This window comes from Salmo salar, chromosome 09 (assembly GCF_965601325.2).
Source record: "Salmo salar chromosome 09, fSalSal1, whole genome shotgun sequence".
Taxonomy (NCBI): domain Eukaryota; kingdom Metazoa; phylum Chordata; class Actinopteri; order Salmoniformes; family Salmonidae; genus Salmo; species Salmo salar.
Genome location: NC_138299.1, coordinates 82,680,240 through 82,702,806, shown reverse-complemented (window position 1 = coordinate 82,702,806; position 22,567 = coordinate 82,680,240). Strand labels below are relative to the sequence as shown.

The window sequence follows — 22,567 nt, the reverse complement described above, 5'->3', positions numbered from 1 at the left end:
ATACATTCATGTACATACTACCTCAATTGGCCAGACCAACCAGTGTCCCTGCACATTGGCTAACCGGGCTATCTGCATTGTGTCCCGCCACCCACCACCCACCAACCGCTCTTTTACGCTATTGCTACTCTCTGTTTATCATATATGCATAGTCACTTTAACCATATCTACATGTACATTCTACCTCAATCAGCCCGACTAACCGGTGCCTGTATATAGCCTCACTACCGTTATAGCCTCGCTACTGTATATAGCCTCGCTACTGTTATTTTTCACTGTCTTTTTACTGTTGTTTTTATTTCTTTACTTACCTATTGTTCACCTAATACCTTTTTTTGCACTGTTGGTTAGAGCCGGTAAGTAAGTATTTCACTGTAAGGTCTACACCTGTTGTATTTGGTGGACGTGACAAATAAACTTTGATTTGATTTGAGTTTCAGTAATAGAAATAGCCCTGACCATGTCGTGAACAAAAATAGAAACGAGTTAGTGCATCTCTGTCCAGCCTTAGGCCTGTATTTTCTTAATGAAAGGATTAGAGGGAATTCTTTGGGAAGATTCACCTACTGCTCAGCTCTTTGAACCAGTGTTGTTGACTATAAAATCTCAGACTTAGACCCCTCCTCCATTAGTGCATTCACTGTCAGACCACAGGCACCATTGTCTGACCACTGTCAGATTGTCTTTTTTAAAAGATCTCCACCCAAAGACCACACAAACAGAGGCCTGTACACTGATTAATGTAAATAAAATGTATTGATGGGTCCCTGACAGTGCAATACACTTCAACACAGCATTGCACTGCCCAGAAATACAACCTGTATCAATGATTTATTTTCAAGTACATTCAGCCCAAACCTCCCTGACATAAATGTGGCTGTGAATAAATTAAATGAGATCTATCATACAGCAGCCACAAAAGCACATTTATGCAGAAGAAAAAACAGTTCTAATTGGAAACCTCAAAAAGAAAAATGGTTTGATGCAGAATATAATCTTGGAAGGAAAAATGTTTAGATCTTTATCAAATAGAAAACATCACCAATCACAAGATAGAGACATTCGGCAACAATATTGTGACACAATGAAAGAATACAAAACAAAACCTAAGATGGAAGAAAGAGAAGCATTTTGAGAACACTCTGAAAGAGACTGAAGACTCCATTGATGGATATCAGTTGAGGGAGAAATGGAACGGTCTAAATGGAAAACAGAGGAATGACCTAGCCATTCAAAATGGCAACATTTGGAAAGATCATTTTCAAAGGTTCTATGGAGTAATACCATCAGAAGACCTTAGCTTAAACCAAACAAATATGCAAGAAAAACTCAGCTCTCTAGAACAAACAATTAAAAGCAACCATTACCCAATTGGCTATCAAATTACACAGGATGAACTTTCAAAGAAAATACAAAGCCTTAAACCTGGAAAGGCATGTGGCACTGACAGAGCAGGAGACGCTCCTACAAATGAGGAAATACCATATAAAATCTACATACAGAATTCTGCATAATTATCCTAAATATCCAAAAGAAAGTACCAAATAACACATGCAGAGCGTAACTCAGAAAATTCCCTTTATTGTAAATATAAAGAAAAGGACACTTACATTTTGGCACCATATGAAATGAAGTCCCAAAACATCTTTGCAATTAAAAACAATGGACACCCAAGAGCTGAACCCTGAAAAGAGTCCCCTATGTCATCTGTTAAAAACACTAAACAACCCAATTATCCAAACACACAGGGAAATCATTCAAATTGTTACAGAAATGAAAACCTTCTATTTGACAAATTGGGAAAATGAAACAACACAGTAAAAACAAAATTGCATTTTTGAGAATACAAATGGGCAGAATATCTCTACACTGTCAGATATACAAAACAGAGACAGATCCTGACCAAATACAGGCTCAGCGACCACCAACTGGCTATAGAAAAAGGGAGACACAAAAAGACATGGCTACCCCAAGAGGAGTGTCTATCTGGTCACTGTATGACAGGGGAAGTAGAGACAGAGATGTACTCTTTCCTCTGCTGTGAGAAATACTCCTAAATAAGATCATATTTTTTCAAGAAAATATCCCAATCAATTCCCAACTTCTGTGCATTTACAAATTACATAAAGCTGGGAGTTATTCTGGGTGAGGGAGGAACCGCAAATATGACTGCCAGATATGTACAGTTGAAGTCGGAAGTTCACATACACCTTAGCCACATACATTTAAACTCAGTTTTTCACAATTCCTGACATTTAATCCCAGTAAAAAATTGCCTGTATTAGGTCAGTTAGGATCACCACTTTATTTTAAGAATGTGAAATGTCAGAATAATAGTTGAGAGAATTATTTATTTCAGCTTTCATTTCTTTCATCACATTCCCAGTCGGTCAGAAGTTTACATACACTCAATTAGTATTTGGGAGCATTGCCTTTAAATTGTTAAGCTTGGGTCAAACGTTTCGGGTAGCCTTCCACAAGCTTCCCACAATAAGTTGGTTGAATTTCGGCCCATTCCCCCTGACAGAGCTGGTGTAACTGAGTCAGGTTTGTAGGCCTCCTTGCTCGCACATGCTTTTCCAGCTCCGCCCACAAATTTTTTATAGGATTGACGTCAGGGCTTTGTGATGGCCACTCCAATACCTTGACTTTGTTGTCCTTAAGCCATTTTGCCACAACTTTGTAAGTATGCTTGGGGTCATTGTTCATTTGGAAGACCCATTTGCAACCAAGCTTTAACTTCCTGACTGATGTCTTGAGATGTTGCTTCAATATATCCACATAATTTTCTTTCCTCATGATGCCATCTATTCTATTTTGTGAAGTGCACAAGTCCATCCTGCAGCAAAGCACCCCCACAACATGGTGCTGCCACCCCCGTGCTTCACGGTTGGGATGGTGTTCTCCGGCTTGCAAGCATCCCCCTTTTTCCTCCAAATATAACGATGGTCATTATGGCCAAACAGTTCTATTTTTGTCTCATCAGACCAGAGGACATTTCTCCAAAAACTACGATCTTTGTCCTCATGTGTAGTTGCAAACTGTAGTCTGGCTTTTTTATGGTGGTTTTGGAGCTGTGGCTTCTTCCTTGCTGAGCGGCCTTTCAGGTTATGTCGATATAGGACTTGTTTTACTGTGGATATAGATACTTTTGTACCGGTTTCCTCCAGCATCTTCCCAAGGTCCTTTGCTGTTGTTCTGGGATTGATAAGCACTTTTCACACCAAAGTATGTTAGTCTCTAGGAGACAGAATGCGTCTCCTTCCTGAGCGGTATGACAACTGCGTGGTCCCATGGTGTATATACTTGCATACTATTGTTTGTACAGATGAACGTGGTATCTCCAGGCGTTTGGAAATTGCTCCCAAGGATGAACCAGACTTGTAGAGGTCTACAATTTTTTTTCTGAGGTCTTGGCTGATTTATTTTGATTTTCCCATTATGTCAAGCAAAGAGGCACTGAGTTTGAAGGTAGGCCTTGAAATATACTGCTCAAAAAAATAAAGGGAACACTTAAACAACACATCCTAGATCTGAATGAAAGAAATAATCTTATTAAATACTTTTTTCTTTACATAGTTTACAATTTATCAACCCATGGAGGTCTGGATTTGGAGTCACACTCAAAATTAAAGTGGAAAACCACACTATAGGCTGATCTAACTTTGATGTAATGTCCCTAAAACAAGTCAAAATGAGGCTCAGTAGTGTGTGTGGCCTCCACGTGCCTGTATGACCTCCCTACAACGCCTGGGCATGCTCCTGATGAGGTGGCGGATGGTCTCCTGAGGGATCTCCTCCTAGTCCTGGACTAAAGCATCCGCCATCTTCTGGACAGTCTGTGGTGCAACATGGCGTTGGTGGATGGAGCGAGACATGATGTCCCAGATGTGCTCAATCGGATTCAGGTCTGGGGAACGGGCGGGCCAGTCCATAGCATCAATGCCTTCCTCTTGCAGGAACTGCTGACACACTCCAGCCACATGAGGTCTAGCATTGTCTTGCATTAGGAGGAACCCAGGGCCAACCGCACCAGCATATGGTCTCACAAGGGGTCTGAGGATCTCATCTCGGTACCTAATGGCAGTCAGGCTACCTCTGGCGAGCACATGGAGGGCTGTGCGGCCCCCCAAAGAAATGCCACCCCACACCATGACTGACCCACCGCCAAACCGGTCATGCTGGAGGATGTTGCAGGCAGCAGAACGTTCTCCACGGCGTCTCCAGACTCTGTCACGTCTGTCACATGCTCAGTGTGAACCTGCTTTCATCTGTGAAGAGCACAGGGCGCCAGTGGCGAATTTGCCAATCTTGGTGTTCTCTGGCAAATGCCAAACGTCCTGCACGGTGTTGGGTTGTAAGCACAACCCCCACCTGTGGACGTCGGGCCCTCATACCACCCTCATGGAGTCTGTTTCTGACCGTTTGAGCAGACACATGCACATTTGTGGCCTGCTGGAGGTCATTTTGCAGGGCTCTGGCAGTGCTCCTTCTGCTCCTCCTTGCACAAAGGCGGAGGTAGCGGTCCTGCTGCTGGGTTGTTGCCCTCCTACGGCCTCCTCCACGTCTCCTGATGTACTGGCCTGTCTCCTGGTAGCGCCTCCATGCTCTGGACACTACGCTGACAGACACAGCAAACCTTCTTGCCACAGCTCGCATTGATGTGCCATCCTGGTTGTAGACTCCGTCTCATGCTACCACTAGAGTGAAAGCACCGCCAGCATTCAAAAGTGACCAAAACATCAGCCAGGAAGCATAGGAACTGAGAAGTGGTATGTGGTCCCCACCTGCAGAACCACTCCTTTATTGGGGGTGTCTTGCTAATTGCCTATAATTTCCACCTGTTGTCTATTCCATTTGCACAAGAGCATGTGAAATGTATTGTCAATCAGTGTTGCTTCCTAAGTGGACAGTTTGATTTCACAGAAGTGTGATTGACTTGGAGTTACATTGTGTTGTTTAAGTGTTCCCTTTATTTTTGTTGAGCAGTGTACATCCACAGGTACACCTCCAATTGTCTCAAATGATGTCAATTAGCCTATCAGAAGCTTCTAAAGCCATTACATCATTTTCTGGAATTTTCCAAGCTGTTTAAAGGCACAGAAAACTTTTGACCCACTGGAATTGTGATACAGTGAAATATAAGTGAAATAATCTGTCTGTAAACAATTGTTGGAAAAATTACTTGTGTCATGCACAAAGTAGATGTCCTAACCGACCTGCCAAAACTATGGTTTGTTAACAAGAAATTTGTGGAGTGGTTGAAAAACGAGCTTTAATGACTCCAACCTAAGTGTATGTAAACTTCCGACTTCAACTGTATATGATTGCCATAGGGACATCCCATGACAATTAATTCCTTGAAGTATTTACATTGTAAATAACTAACAGTATGTCACGCCCTGGCCATAGAGGGGTTTTTTGTTCTCTATTTTGGTTAGGCCAGGGTGTGACTAGGGTGGGCATTCTATGTCCTTTTTTCTATGTTTTTGTATTTCTTTGTTTTGGCATGGTATGGCTCTCAATCAGGGACAGCTGTACATCGTTGTCGCTGATTGGGAGCCATACTTAGGTAGCCTGTTTTCCTTTGGGTTTTGTGGGTGGTTTATTTCTGTTTAGTAATTCTTACCTGACAGAACTGTTTAGCTGTTGCAATTTCGTTTTTGATTCAGTGTTTATTTCAATAAATTTCATGATGAGCACTAACCACGCTGCGCCTTGGTCTACTCCCTGCAACGGCCGTTACAGAACCACCCAACACAAGAAGACCAAGCAGCGTGGAATGGAGGAACAGAGGGTGATGGACTCCTGGACTTTGGACATGATCCTGGATGGGGCAGGACCCTGGACAACGCCTGGGGAGTATCGCCGTTCGCAGTGGGAGATTGAGGCAGCTAAAGCGGAACGGCGATACTGGGAGGAACAGGCAGGTCAGCTACGGGAGCCTGAGAGGCAGCCCCAGAATTGTTTTGGGGGGGCACACTGGGAGTTGGGGTAAGTCAGGCAATAGACCTGAGCCAACTCCTCAGGCTTATTATGGGGAGCGTTTGGCGTGGAGAGCACTGTGCTATGCGGAAGTGCGCACGGTCTTGCTCATCCGCACGCACTGTCCGGTGCGGTCGATACCAGCCCCCCGCAAGTGTCGTGCTAGAGTGGGCATCCAGCCAGGGAGAAGTGCACCGGCGCAGCACATCTGGCCACCAGTGCGTCTCCTAGGCCCAGGCTACCCTGCGCCTGCTCTACGCACGGCAGCCATCATTACTCAGCACAGCCCAGTTCGCCCTGTGCCAGCACTCCGCCCGTGCCGGGCTACAGTGACAATTCAGCCAGGACGGGTTGTGCAGGCTGTGCGCTCCAGACCTCCAGTGCGTCTTCAAGACCCAGTGTATCCTGTGCCTGCTCCCAGAGCCAGGCCTCCTGCATGTCTCCCCAGTCTGGTGAGTCCTGTGCCTGCTCCCAGAGCCAGGCCTCCTGCATGTCTCCCCAGCCTGGTGAGTCCTGTGCCTGCGCCCAGTGCCAGGCCTCCTGCAAGTCTCCCCAGCCTGGTGAGTCCTGTGCCTGCTCCCATAGCCAGGCCTCCTGCATGTCTCCCCAGCCTGGTGAATCCTGTGCCTGCGCCTAGAGCCAGGCCTACTGCAAGTCCCGCCAGTCCGGAGCCGCCAGAGCCGCCCGCCAGTCCGGAGCCGCCAGAGCCGCCCGCCAGTCCGGAGCCGCCAGAGCCGCCCGCCAGTCCGGAGCCGCCAGAGCCGCCTGCCTGTCCGGAGCCGACCACCAGTCCGGAGCCGCCAGAGCCGCCCGCCTATCCGGAGCCGCCAGAGCCGCCCGCCTGTCCGGATCCGCCAGAGCCGCCCGCCTGTCCGGCGCCGCCAGAGCCGCCCGCCTGTCGCCGCCCGCCAGTCCGGGGCCCGCAGCGAGGGTCCCCAGTCCGGGGTAGGCGGTGAGGGACCCCGCTCTAGAGGCGCCACCAAAGTGGGGTGAGCCAGTGGTGGAGCGGGGTCTGCGTCCCGCTCCTGAGCCGGCACCGCGGATAGATGCCCACCCGGACCCTTCCCTAGAGGTTTAGGTTTTGCGGCCGGATTCCGCCCCTTTGGGGGGGGGGGGGGTACTGTCACGCCCTGGCCATAGAGAGGTTTTTTGTTCTCTATTTTGGTTAGGCCAGGGTGTGCCTTGGGTGGGAATTCTATGTCCTTTTTTTCTATGTTTTTGTATTTCTTTGTTTTGGCCTGGTATGGCTCTCAATCAGGGACAGCTGTACATCGTTGTCGCTGATTGGGTGCCATACTTAGGTAGCTTGTTTTTCTTTGGGTTTTGTGGGTGGTTTATTTCTGTTTAGTAATTCTTACCTGACAGAACTGTTTAGCTGTTGCACTTTGGTTTTTGATTCAGTGTTTCTTTCAATAAATTTCTTGATGACCACTATCCATGCTGCGCCTTGGTCTACTCCCTGCAACGGCCGTTACACAGTAATACATAGTGTAACCATTATCTATGTACATTTTGTTGTTTATTTATTACTCATTCATTCTTTTTCTTTTTATAATATATTATTTTAAATTACATATATCGACCGAAGATTCCACAATACAACAGCAGTAGTGTTGTACCTGTATACATGATTATATGTACTATTATTATTACTACTACTGAAATTAACTGGATTTCATTATCCTCTTGCAATGTACTGGGTTTACTGAAATGCTATACCACTATACTGCTTTGGCAATATCTACAAATTGTAGTATTTCATGACAATAAAGCAAACTAATTTGGGGGGGGGATTTAATTAGCGAGAGAGAGAAAGTAGAGAGAGAGAGAGAAGGAGTAGAGAGGGAGATATAGATAGTAGAGAGAGAGGACAGGGTAAAAAGAGAGTAGAGAGGTAGAGAGAGAGTGAAAGAGAGTAGAGAGAAAGAGAGTAGAGTGGGAGAGAGAAAGAGAGAGAGAGCGAGTAGAGAACGAGAAAGAAGGAGTAGAGAGGGAGATATAGATAGTAGAGAGAGAGGACAGTGTAAAAAGAGAGTAGAGAGGGAGAGAGTAGAGAGAGAGTGAAAGAGAGTAGAGAGAAAGAGAGTAGAGTGGGAGAGAGAAAGAGAGAGAGAGCGAGTAGAGAGCGAGAGAGTAGAAAGAGGGAGACAGAGAGATAGAGAGAGAAAAACAGAGAGAGGGTTGAGAGAGAGAGAGAGAGAGGGGGAGAGAGACAAAGAAAGAGAGACAGAGAGAGGACTCAGAGACTAGGGCCTTAAAAGAACAGACCCACTAGCCCAGGCCTATTAGTCTGTCATCGGGAAGGATGGAGCAGGATTCTAAACCAGCAGGCGCACGCCTCCTAATTAATTTTGGACCCAGTTGATCAACGTTCATCAGCTAAGACAACAGGAAGTGAATGGGGTTGGAGTGTCTTCGAGACAAGGGTTAAGTCACAGATGGTTCCATGTTGCTTTTATAGTCACTGCTTTTGTTTTAGAAAGAGTAGTGCACTATGTAGGGAATATGGTGCAATTTCAGGGAGAGCTGCTCTGCTGTCACTGGGCTGGGTGATGGATAGACTAAAGGGCTTCAGGAGGAGGAAAGGACAGTGGAAGGGATGGAGATAAATCACGCAGCCAATCTATACCTAGCTACTGTGTCCTGTCCTGATTAGCACAGCAGAGGACAGGACAGTCAGTGGCTATTTAGCCAGTGTCCTTATGTAGACAGACGTGGACACAAAGCCTAAAGAGTGATGATGTCTCTCTCTCTCTCTCTCTCTCTCTCTCTCTCTTTCTTGCTCACTCTCTCTCTTTCCCTCTCTCTCTATACTGATATGAACTTGGACAGAGAGGACACTGCAGAGCCCACTAGATGAGGTGGAGAGGGGTGACGGGTGAGGCAGTAAGAGGGGTGACGGGTGAGGCAGTAGGAGGGGTGATGGATGGGGCAGTAAGAGGGGTGATGGGTGAGGCAGTAAGAGGGGTGACGGGTGAGGCACTAAGAGGGGTGACGGGTGAGGCAGTAGGAGGGGTGATGGATGGGGCAGTAAGAGGGGTGATGGGTGGGGCAGTAAGAGGGGTGATGGGTGGGGCACTAAGAGGGGTGACGGGTGAGGCAGTAAGAGGGGTGATGGATGGGGCAGTAAGAGGGGTGATGGGTGGGGCAGTAAGAGGGGTGATGGGTGGGGCAGTAAGAGGGGTGACGGGTGAGGCAGTAAGAGGGGTGATGGATGGGGCAGTAAGAGGGGTGATGGGTGGGGCAGTAGGACTGTGTTGGTGTCTGTAGTGTGAGTCAGTGGGCAGAGCTCTGGGTACAGTGATACAGTGTGCCTGCAGTGCTTGTCGTGTCATGTGATGGCGTGGTAGGCTAAGCTGCGCCCTGAACGGTCTGCGAGCGGGATTAGTGGGTGACATAAAAGGCTGAGTGCCGCCATCTGCAGCGAGCGACATGTCTTACGGTCCGAGGTGGTCGTAAACCACGCACCGGCTCCACCTCTCACCGCCAAAACATAATTCAAACAAACGGTGAGATGGCACAGCATTCTGGGTAGGAGAGCATGAAGCTGGCTTCTTTTTATGAGCCACATGCAGGAAGACTGGACAATACAAGCCCAGGGGGAGGGTGACTGGGGCAAAGTGGTGACCGGGGAGGCTGGGGGCGAGAGGCTGGGGGAGGCTGATGGAGAGAGGGGAGGCTGGGGGAGGCTGGTGGAGAGAAGAGAGGGGAGGCTGGGGGAGAGAGGGGATGCTGGGGGATATAGCAGCTGCAGAGCTGGACTCTCAATCACCCCTTGCATTTAGTTGATAGAGCAGCTGCAGAGCTGGACTCTCAATCGCCCCTTGCATTTAGTTGATATAACAGCTGCAGAGCTGGACTCTCAATCACCCCTTGCATTTAGTTGATATACCAGCTGCAGAGCTGGACTCTCAATCACCCCTTGCATTTAGTTGATATACCAGCTGCAGAGCTGGACTCTCAATCACCCCTTGCATTTAGTTGATATACCAGCTGCAGAGCTAGACTCTCAATCACCCCTTGCATTTAGTTGATATAGCAACTGCAGAGCTGGACTCTCAATCACCCCTTGCATTTAGTTGATATACCAGCTGCAGAGCTGGACTCTCAATCACCCCTTGCATTTAGTTGATATACCAGCTGCAGAGCTGGACTCTCAATCACCCCTTGCATTTAGTTGATATACCAGCTGCAGAGCTGGACTCTCAATTACCCCTTGCAGTTAATTGATATACCAGCTGCAGAGCTGGACTCTCAATCACCCCTTGCATTTAGTTGATATAGCAGCTGCAGAGCTGGACTCTCAATCACCCCTTGCATTTAGTTGATATACCAGCTGCAGAGCTGGACTGCATTTAGTTGATATAGCAGTTGTGAGGCTTCAGTGTTTAGACCAGAGGGACATCAGTGCGCTAGCCTCATACATGGCCAATAACTCACTGTCAGCCCAGCCCAGTGGAGGTTGCTTTGCTGGCTGACAGAGATCTGTATTCTGCCACTTTTGCAACAACATGTCATGTCCGTGCTCTCTGGCAAATACGTTTATAAGCCTGGAGAGACATTCAGTGGGCAGCCATTTTGTTACAGTTAATGGACAACATTGTGGATTGGCATATTGTGTTAAGGATAGACAGATACAGTAGTCAGTGTGTGTGTGTGTGTGTGTGTGTGTGTGTGTGTGTGTGTGTGTGTGTGTGTGTGTGTGTGTGTGTGTGGTGTGTGTGTGGAGCTGACACTTAACAGAACACAGCCAAGGGCGGCATTCAGCCCCAGATGCAGATCATGTTATCTGCTCTGATATATACAGATGTGTGACATATGTCTCAGTTGTTTAGAGAGCCATTAGAATAATATCTCCCTGTTTCTTGGAGAATGTAAAAAAAGGAAAAGCCAGGCAATCTGAAAGCTGAGGGAAATGAATGCCACTCCAGTTTTCAGTAGCCAATAAAGCTTTCTGCAGGATATCAGGGATGAGATTACGAGTGTGTGGGGAGAGCGGTGTGTCCCTACTGTAGAGCAGTAGAAAAGGAGGGCATTAGGGGAGAGTGGAGAGAGCATATGAGGAAATCAATACATGGGCCGATTGGAATCTGTAAGGGTTTTTCTTTGGAAAGAAAATGGAGGGTTGGACTATTTCAGCAATTAAATCAGGAGTCACCTTGCTGGGGTGGAGGCGTACTGAGGAGGAGTTGTGTGTGTGTGTGTGGGGGGGTTACGAAAGAGTTGCAAGCTACAACTCACTGTCTCCCTCCCTCTCTCCCTCAATCCTATATGGTCTGCGAACAGCTGAAGAATTAGCCATGGCTAACTGTGCTAAATGCTATAACAAGTGACGAGGCTGTGATTGACCGTCTCTCTCTCTCTCTCTCTCTCTCTCTCTCTTTCTCTTCTCTTTCTCTCTTCTCTCTTCTCTCCTCTCTCTCTCTGTGGAGATAAGTGTATTCTACCACTGTGTACTCTCTGATTAAGACCAAATAGCATTCTAGTTTGCTCTGTTTTTTTGGTAAATTCTTTCCAATGTGTCAAGTAATTATCTTTTAGTTTAATTCATGAATAGGTTGGGTCTAATTGTGTTGCTGTTGCTGTCCTGGGGCTCTGTGGGGTCTGTTTGTGTTTGTGAGCAGAGCCCCAGGACCAGCTTGCTCTTCTCCAGGTTAATCTCTCTGTAGGTGATGTCTTTGTTATGGAAGGTTTGGGAATCACTTGCTTTTAGGTGGCTATAGAATTTAACGGCTCTTTCCTGGATTTTGATAATTAGCGGGTATCGGCCTAATTCTGCTCTGCATGCATTATTTGGAGATTTATGTTGTACATGGAGGATGTTTTTGCAGAAATCTGCATGCAGTGTCAATTTGGTGTTTGTCCCATTTTGTGAATTCTTGGTTGGTGAGCGGACCCCAGACCTCACAACCATAAAGGGCAATGGGTTCTATAACTGATTCAAGTATTTTTAGCCAGATCCTAATTGGTATGTCGAATTTTATGTTCCTTTTGATGGCATAGAAGGCCCTTCTTGCCATGTCTCTCACATCGTTCACAGCTTTGTGGAAGTTACCTGTGGTGCTGATGTTTAGGCCGAGGTATGTATAGATTGTTTGTGTGCTCTAGGGCAACGGTGTCTAGATGGAATTTGTATTTGTGGTCATGGCAACTGGACCTTTTTTGGAACACCATTATTTTAGTCTGAGATGTACTGAGTTACTGAGATGTACTGCCAGGGCCCAGGTCTGACAGAATCTGTGCAGAAGATCTAGGTGCTGCTGTAGGCCCTCATTGGTTGGGGACAGAAGCACCAGATCATCAGCAAACCGTAGACATTTGACTTCAGATTCTAGTAGGGTGAGGCCGAGTGCTGCAGACTGATCTAGTGCCCTCGCCAATTTGTTGATATATATGTTGAAGAGGGTGGGGCTCAAGCTGCATCTCTGTCTCACCCCACAGCCCTGTGGAAAGAAATGTGTGTGTTTTTTTACAATTTTAACTGCACAATTGTTGTGTGTGTACATTTTTATAATGTCATATGTTTTTCCCCCAACACCACTTTCCATCAGCTTGTATAGCAGACCCTCATGTCAAATTGAGTCAAAAGCTTTTTTTTTTTTTAAATCTCTCGCTCTCTGTGAGTGTTTAGCTGGTGGGACCTGTGTGGGCATGCCGCTGGATTCTCATAAACATAACCAGCATGACTTCCACTTGGCTAACCCTAACCGTAACCCTGTAATTTATAGCAAAAGGTTCAAAAAGGCACCTTAGTTCAGCCATCAACACTGAGAGGGAGGGTTCATTCTATGGGTGCATCCCATAGGGCTGTGGGCCGTGATACTTCACTCCAAACACAGTGGTCAGCCCATTAAGACTAATCTCACCAACACAATAATTGCAGTGAATCATCGATAAGCCCTCCTCTGATTGGCTGATTTGGGACAGAGTTTTGGGTAATGCAACGTTTATTGTTCTGGGCAACGAATAGGGGACATTGGCTTGGAGTTGCTTCCTTCTCCCTCTTTAAAGTTCTGCCCAACACAGTCACCCGGCAATGTGGTTTTATATCGTATCATCATCAGAGTCCATGCAAATCAGCTGCAGCATCTTCCCCTTTAACAGTGAACTGTAGTAACTTGATTGATGGACATGTCAGACACATAACTCTTTCCTCCTTTGTCTTTCACAGAGAAGCCACGCCAGGTGCTTGTTAATGTGCTTTCCATATATGGAGGAGGATAGAGGAAGGAGTAGGGCTACTTACAGGTTTTTGACAGTTGTGATCCCACGGAAAGCCTTACGAGGAACTGCCTGGATCTGGTTCTCACTGAGATCCCTAGGGAGCATGAGATAAAGACAAGGATGAAACGTTAGAGGCAGTTTGAAGGCACAACTCGCATTTCAGAGAGGCGAAGCTTTAAGAACATATGCACATTCTGGAGAATTCTGTGGCTCCAGCGTTCTGAGTAATGATAGGCATCCCTTTAAAGTTCAAAACCATAAACACCATATCTTACCTTTTGTCTCCTTCTTCCCTCTTATATCCCCCTCTCTCCCTGTCATGTGTGGTGGGGAATACATATGTGTGCACATGTTTTTAATGTAAAACATTTCAACATTTCTAACTTAAGTAGAACCCTCCGAGAGTGTTCCATTATTCTCCAGGAAAACTGAAGCAATCACATTGGGTTTGAGTAACTGGAGAACGCATGACAGAAGAAATGAACACCCACAGACTGAGACATGGCATGACATTACTGCCCTGACAGTCTTTCTTCTCCCTCTATGCATTCAGTTCTGAAGCAAATTATTTTGGACATGTCACAATGGTTTTGCTTAACTTTATTAAGCTTGTTTGTTTGTAGATCCTTACCGGGCAAACATAATTTGAAAACCAGAATGCAATTACTGGGCAGGGAGGAAATAAATGAGATATGGAATATCTGGGGGGGGCTAATCAGGGTGTCTGTTTCCCAGTCATGCCTGCTCCACATTACAGAGAGAGAGACCACCGGTGGGTATAACTGCTGACCTTGCTACGACCAATTCCAGTGATAAACAATCAGGCAAGGATCCAAATACACTGTGGAATTCTGCCAGCCCAGGCACTCTCCACCTCTCTCTCTCTCTCTCTCTCTCTCTCTCTTTCTCTCTCTGTCTCTCTCTCTCTGTCTCCTCTCCCTCCTACTGCCAGCCCATAATTATGTATTAAAAAGTATCACCAGCAATTTCCTCTCACAACCTTCTTAAAACAGCATTTATTGGATGGACGTTATTAAATGGGAGTTTTATTAGTGCCAGAAGTCTTGATTAGTGTGCTGTGTCTTTAATAATGAATACACCATTTTGACCTAGCTTTATTGTGCTTGATGTTTTCAATAACCTTGGATTCTTTGGCCGTGGCCTTTTTGAAAAGATCTGGAAAAGTCTCGGTACATGTACAAAGAAGGCAAACGTTTGAAGGAGTATAACTCATAATACGCCACTTTAACACGCAGCACAGATGGAAAATGTATCTCGTGTTTATACCTCCGACACATTGGGTAGGAATGTATTTTTCTTTCCGACTGCTTTCACCATTGCTTACATGCTGACTTTGATGGCATAAATGCAAAACAGATAAAAATCAAATGTTTAATGTATTTATTTTTTGGCAATTTTTGTTTCTTCTCATAGTGTTTTCATTTTCCTGAGTGGTGAGTCGCGGTTCCGTCATGTCCTCTGCGTGCTACGAGAGGAGAGAGGCTACGGTTTTATACAGGACTTCCAGTGCTAATAAATGTTTTATTGTTTTGTTTACTCGGCTGTGTTTTCTTCGTCCTAAAGACAAAAAGGAAACCATCCAACCTAAATAAGAGCCATTATGAAATAGAATCTCTCTCTGCGGTTTTGAGCAACCTCTCTCTCTCTCTCACACACACACACACACACACACACACACACACACACACACACACACACACACACACACACGTGAAGAGGATTTTACGGGGAAGCACTAAACATTGGCAATCGACGTTATGCTGCCATATTAACTTTGGAGGACATTAGAATTTCTTCCCAAACACCACAGCTGTAAAATATGGTACTGTATACAACATGTTAAATGAGAAGAAGTTATGTCATTAATTTGATGACGTATTATCTCCTCTGCTATATCTGTTGAGCAGTAATAGGCCTTGCCTATGTAATCTCATTGCTAATGTTATTTGATATTGGGGAGATACTGCTGTTGTTAATAATCTGTGATGAACAGCAGGCAGCACGTTCCACAGTGTTGCTGGCAGGTGGTGATGCTTGATACATGGTGTATGGATCCCCTGTATCCTCAGTGTTGCAAGTTATTTTAGGTGAGTCAGATCTCCACCTTCAAAGAGACGATCATCCTGCTGAGATTGGTTTCCTGCCTCCGCGTTAAGAGGACACACAGACAACCAACAGTGTACTATCCACATCATCTACCCACTCAAACACACACTCACGCGCAAACACACACACACACGCACGCACGCAAACACACATGTACGCATGCAAGTACACTCGCAGGCACACACTAACGCATACACACACAGTTTTGTGTGGGGGAGGAGGGAGGGAGAGCATCGGTCTCCCGACACTGACAATCTGCTTGCAAATGTCATTAATTGTATTTTTCTTTCACCCTCCTCTTTCTGACTCACAGGATGGCTGCTATAAATCTCCTATTGATTCCATTAAAGCCTTCCATGTCCAGACCAGATGGCAGCACCAAAACATATTACTGATAAAATCCTAGCAACACACAGGTATCAAAGCTGCCCACGTTCGCTGCAAGGAAGAGCCGTCCTTAAAGCAGGTAAACACACACACACACACACACACACACACACACACATGCATTCACACACAACTTTATTCTATTCAATTTCCTTAACAGACATCGGAAAAAGAATGAATGGCATGGCAACACAATTCAGTTTCTATTTCTAGTTATCATGGCCTCTCCCTTTCCGGAAGATAAGAGGGAAAGTGAAATAGGGACAGTCACATGAGGAAGATTACCATTCCAATGTGAAATGAAAGTGGAAAACAGCTCAAAACCTCAGCTATCATCAACCCTCTTGCTCAAATCATAACCTCTACTACCGTCGTCAAAACAGACATCTGGCTGTCTCCATAACTCTTACCAACAACACGCTGCCATAAAGAGAGAATGTATACACCCAGCTGTTGATTCTATACCCCTGACTGACTGGTCTGGTCTGCACCCTGCTTATCTAGGGTACCTATCAAACAGAACAGGAGTGGTGTGATGTGCTGTCCAAGGCGTGTTGCTCTCGGGAGGGCTATTATCTGCATGTCAAATTTAATTTCCACAGCCAGATCCAGTCAGGAGGCAGCTAGTCTTGTCAGAGGCTTTCTGCTGCCTGCTAGCAACACAAACTCTATCCACATCCCCAGTACAACCATCTCAGCCCAGCCCAGACCAATCCACCACCACTAACCCAGCTCAGACCAATCCATCACCCCTAACCCAGCCCAGACCAATCCACCACCACCACTAACCCAGCTCAGACCAATCCATCACCCCTAACCCAGCCCAGACCAATCCACCACCACCACTAACCCAGCTCAGACCAATCCATCACCCCTAACCCAGCCCAGACCAATCCACCACCACCACTAAACCAGCTCAGACCAATCCACCACCACCACCCCAGACCAATCCATCACCACTAACCCAGCCCAGACCAATCCACCACCACCACTAAACCAGCTCAGACCAATCCACCACCACCACTAAACCAGCTCAGACCAATCCATCACCACTAACCCAGCCCAGACCAATCCACCACCACTAACCCCAGACCAGACCAATCCATCACCACTAACCCAGCCCAGACCAATCCACCACCACTAACCCCAGCCCAGACCAATACACCACCACTAACCCCAGACCAGACCAATCCACCACCACTAACCCAGCCCAGACCAATCCACCACCACTAACCCAGCCCAGACCAATCCACCACCACCACTAACCCAGACCAGACCAATCCACCACCACTAACCCAGCCCAGACCAATCCACCACCACTAACCCAGCCCAGACCAATCCACCACCACCACTAACCCAGACCAGACCAATCCACCACCACCACCCCAGCCCAGACCAATCCACCACCACTAACCCAGCCCAGACCAATCCACCACCACCACCCCAGACCAATCCACCACCACCACTAACCCAGCTCAGACCAATCCACCACCACCACCACCACCAGTCCAGACCAATCCACCACCACCACCCCAGCCCAGACCAATCCACCACCACTAACCCAGCCCAGACCAATCCACCACCACTAACTCAGCCCAGACCAATCCACCTCCACCACCCCAGACCAGACCAATCCACCACCACCACCCCACCCCAGACCAATCCACCACCACCACCCCACCCCAGACCAATCCACCACCACTAACCCAGCCCAGACCAATCCACCACCACCACCCCACCCCAGACCAATACACCACCACCAACCCAGCCCAGACCAATCCACCACCCGAGCCCCAGCCCAGCCACAGACCAATCCACCACCACCACCCCAGACCAATCCACCACCCGAGCCCCACCCCAGCCACAGACCAATCCACCACCACCACCCCAGACCAATACACCACCCGAGCCCCACCCCAGCCACAGACCAATCCACCACCACCACCACCACCACCCCCCCAGGCCAATACACCACCCAAGCCCTAGACCAATCCACCCGACCATCACACCAGTCCAGACCAATCCAGTCCAGTCCAGTCCAGACCCAGACATAGACCCAGGCCAGTCCAGACCCAGATCAATCCAGGCCAGTCCAGACCCAGACCAATCTAGTCCAGTCCAGACCCAGCCTCCCTGGGCACAGTCAGTGGCTACTTCCCTAAAGGCACTGTATCCCTTTATAGTGCACTACTTTTGACCAGGGCCCATAGCGTTGTGGTCAGAGGTTGTGCACTATACAGGGAATGATGTGCTATTTGTGATGCAGCCAGTGACCTACAGTACCAGTGAAGCAGCAGGAGGAGGAGGAAGAGGAGGAGAAAGAAGAGGAGGAGGAGGAGAAAGAAGAAAAGGAGGAGGAGGATGGGGAAGAGGAGGAGGAGAAAGAAGAAGATGGAGGAGGGGGAGAAAGAAGAAGATGGAGGAGGAGGAGAAAGAGAAAGAAGAAGAGGAGGAGGAGGAGTTAGAGAAAGAAGAAGAGGAGGAAGAGGAGGAGGAGGAGAAATAAGAAGACGGAGGAGGAGGAGGAAGTGGATGAGAAGAAAGAAGAAGAGGAGGAGGAGGAGGAGGAGGAGGAGAAAGAAGAAGAGGAGGAGGAGAAGAAAGAAGAAGAGGAGAAGGAGCAGAAAGAAGAAGAGGAGGAGGAAGAGTAGGAGAAAGAAGAAGAGGAGGAGGTGGAGGAGACATGGGAGATGATGATGAGACCAAAGGCTCTGTCCCAGCTAATCCTGTCTCTGAGATTACATTATTCATTTGAAGTGAATGACACTAACCAGGTCAACCCCCATTTCATTTATATTACATTTAACCACCTTCCCTCCCTTATACACACAGCTCCAGGGAAGACAGTTCAACACACATCATGCAAACCCATAGTGGATGGAATGGAAGGGCTTAGTGTTGTCCTCTGTCGCCTGTCCTTCCTCTCAGAGTAGCCCTGGCTTCAGTAACATGAGGAGCCATTACATAAATTAACCAAGCCTGTCTGGCTCCAGGTTGGTTGGTCTACCCTGCATATATGTATCATACAGTATTTGTTTGATTTCACAGGACCGTGATTGTGGGAGGCATCACCAGCGGCTGGCCCCCTCCCGGTCACCGGTCCCCTCAGATGCCCAGCCCAAGCCCGACACCGCTCCCCTAAGAAGCCCAGCCCAGGCCCGACACCGCTCCCCTCAGATGCCCAGCCCAGGCCCGACACCGCTCCCCTCAGAAGCCCAGCCCAGGCCCGACACCGCTCCCCTCAGATGCCCAGCCCAGGCCTGACACCGCTCCCCTCAGATGCCCAGCCCAGGCCTGACACCGCTCCCCTCAGAAGCCCAGCCCAGGCCCGACACCGCTCCCCTCAGACGCCCAGCCCAGGCCCGACACTGCTCCCCTCAGACGCCCAGCCCAGGCCCGACCCGCTCCCCTCAGACGCCCAGCCCAGGCCCGACCCGCTCTCCTCAGACGCCCAGCCCAGGCCCGACACCGCTACCCCCAGACGCCCAGCCCAGGCCCGACACCGCTCCAAATCGAACCCGCTCCAGAGTACAGGCCTCGGTGCAACGCTCATTCCTTTGACGATAAACGCGAATGCGACCATCATCCCCGGTGAGACAAAACTGCGACTCGTCAGTGAAGAGCACTTTTTGAAAGTCCGGTCTGGTCCAGCTACGGTGAGTTTGTGCCCATAGGCGACGTTGTTTCCGGTGATGTCTGGTGAGGACTGCCTTACAACAGGCCTACAAGCCCTCAGTCCAGCCTCTCTCAGCCTATTGCGGACAGTCTGAGCACTGATGGAGGGATTGTGCGTTCCTGGTGTAACTCGGGCAGTTGTTGTTGCCATCCTGTACATGTCCCGCAGGTGTGATGTTCAGATGTACCGATCCTGTGCAGGTGTTGTTACATGTGGTCTGCCACTGCGAGGACAAACAGCTGTCCGTCCTGTCACCCTGTAGCGCTATCTTAGGCGTCTCACAGTACAGACATTGCAATTTATTGGCCTGGCCACATCTGTAGTCCTCATGCCTCCTTGCAGCATGCCTAAGGCACGTTCACGCAGTTGAGCAGGGACACTGGGCATCTTTCTTTTGGTGTTTTTCAGAGTCAATAGAAAGACCTCTTTAGTGCCCTAAGTTTTCATAACTGTGACCTTAATTGCCTACCGTCTGTAAGATGTTAGTGTCTTAACGATCGTTCAATAGGTGCATGTTCATTAATTGTTTATGGTTAATTGAACAAGTATGGGAAACAGTGTTTAAACCCTTTACAATGAAGATCTGTGAAGTCATTTGGATTTTTATGAATGATCTTTGAAAGACAGGGTCCTGAAAAAGGGACGTTTCTTTTTTTGCTGAGTTTAGATTTACCATTCTGAACTCAAGAGAGTCAGCAGACAGAAACTCGCCTGCCATACTTAACCCTCCATACTTAACTCTACATACTTAACCCTCCATGCGTAACCCACCATACGTAACCCCCATACGTAACCCTCCATACTTAATCCTCCATACCTAACCCTCCATACCTAACCCTCCATAGGTAACCCTCCATACGTAACCCTCCATACCTAACCCTCCATACGTAACCCTCCATGCGTAACCCACCATACTTAACTCTCCATACTTAACCCTCCATTGCTGTGAAGACAGCACAGGCTATTGGGATTCTATTAGCGATGTGGAACCTGGGTTAATAAAAGATCAAGTTGATGGACATTAAAGTTGGGGCATCTGTGCTGGCTAATCAAAGCTTATCCTTATCGTCTTCTGTACTCGGCTTTGTATTCTGCTCCAGACGTTTAACTCTTCCGCCCTTGCTTAGTGTCTTACATCTACCCCAAAGACTCCTTGATTGAATTAACTCGCTGCTTTATGAATAAAAATATTCCACTATTGATCATCCTGGCTGAGAGCTGACTCAGGCTAAAGTGGGGCAGCCACTCGATTCATTACACCGACACCTTCGTCCTCCCACATTTGTTCTGATGCAGAATTTAAAGAAAGAGAAGAGGACTTCTAAATCATTGTATGGTCTCTAATGCTCCCTTGGGTGCTCCGAGCTCTCTGCTTAAGACGTAACATTCCTTTGCTGCCTACCAAGAGCCGGTAAATGGAAATTATAAATGGAAATAGTTTTTCCTCCTTGTAAGTATCTATTATGTTTTGTCGATACTTTAATTAAATTGGACAGCTTAATGTGATTTATCCTGATCCATACCATTTATGGTTATAAAAGCCTTTTTGGCTCCCATCCCGAAAAACGTCAAACTAATTTAGATGAGTTACTAGAAGAAAAAGAAAAAAACATGTTGGAGAGGTTGGGCACACTGGGTGAATTGTTATTGGTTAATTCACTTTTATTTCTCTTCTGCCATTTGCTTTAATTCTCTTTCTTGTTCTTCTGGACGGAGGGTTAGCGATAGAGCTTTTAGGGACATTTATAGTTGTAATAAAATGTCACTTGTAAGGGACCACATGAGTACAGCAGACCTGTTTGTCTCTCTGCCTGTCTGTCTGTCTGTCTGTCTGTCTGTCTGTCTGTCTGTCTGTCTGTCTGTCTGTCTGTCTGTCTGTCTGTCTGTCTGTCTGTCTGTCTGTCTGTCTGTCTGTCTGTCTGTCTGTCTGTCTGTCTGTCTGTCTGTCTGTCTGTCTGTCTGTCTGATACACCACAGTGATTGGGGGTAAATGCAACTGTCTCGGCTTGGGGAGGGGTAGACACAACATGGTTGACACCTTGGCTCTTCTTGGCCACCCATTAGAAAAGGAGTGAACCCCATTACCCCACTAAAAGGGGAACATGTGAAGAGAAGATGGCTTTGTTAATCATACAATGGGATTGAAGGGCTCTTTAGGAGAGTGGGTTTGGAGGGTCAGGGAGGGGAGGGGCTTCCCTCTTTATAGGCATCAGGGGAGCCCTCTGCAGCCATAAATAATACTGAACGGATTAGTTGATTGGGTCTGGTAGGGTCGCTGTGTGTGTGTGTGTGTGTGTGTGTGTACGTGCGTGTAGTAGGTTGAGGAGGGGTTTAGAGAGGCAGGAAGGGCAGTAGAAGTTGTAATCCATCTCACTGCAGTTCAGGGTTGCCATGGAGACCAAGTGTCATGCTGCTGGAGGTCCAATTAACTTAGAGGAGAGAGAGTGGTGCAGGTGGTGCTGCTGGAGGTCCAATTAACTTAGAGGAGAGAGAGAGGTGCAGGTGGTGCTGCTGGAGGTCCAATTAACTTAGAGGAGAGAGAGTGGTGCAGGTGGTGCTGCTGGAGGTCCAATTAACTCAGAGGAAAGAGAGGGGTGCAGGTGGTGCTGCTGGAGGTCCAATTAACTCAGAGGAGAGAGAGTGGTGCAGGTGGTGCTGCTGGGGGTCCAATTAACTCAGAGGAAAGAGAGTAGTGCAGGTGGTGCTGTTGGAGTTCACAACACTCCCAGAGGGTACTACAGTACTGTACCCAGATCCTCCAGCCCAAATACACATGGTGATATAGATCAGAGAACAGCTGTCTCTATGGGGGGTCCACTGTGACGTGACTCAGAGTGGGTTTCTGTTTCTGCCCGTAAATATACACTACATGACCAAAAGTATGTGGACATCTGCTCGTCGAACATCTCATTCCAGAATTATGGGCATTAATATGGAGTTGGTCCCCACTTCGCTGCTATAAAAGCTTCCACTCTTCTGGGAAGGCTTTCCACTAGATGTTGGAACATTGCTGCTGGGACTTGCTTCCATTCATCCATGAGCATTAGTGAGGTTGAGCACTGATGTTGGGCGATTAGGCCTGAACTGGTGGACCTGACTCCAGTGCGTTGCAATGCCTTTAAGCTGGAGTCGTTCAGCCAGTTCATTGAGCTGCTTCCCAGTCTGGAG

The 22,567-nt window shown here is 47.6% G+C and overlaps 1 protein-coding gene across 1 annotated transcript in view; it reads right to left on the bottom strand.

Moving 5' to 3' along the window:
- slit3 (slit homolog 3 (Drosophila)) overlaps window positions 1-22,567 on the bottom strand; it is a 394,481-nt gene that overhangs the window by 198,467 nt on the left and 173,447 nt on the right. Inside the window, 1 exon segment of the mRNA XM_045724040.2 lies at window positions 13,232-13,303. Coding sequence (XP_045579996.2) covers window positions 13,232-13,303 — 72 coding nt within the window.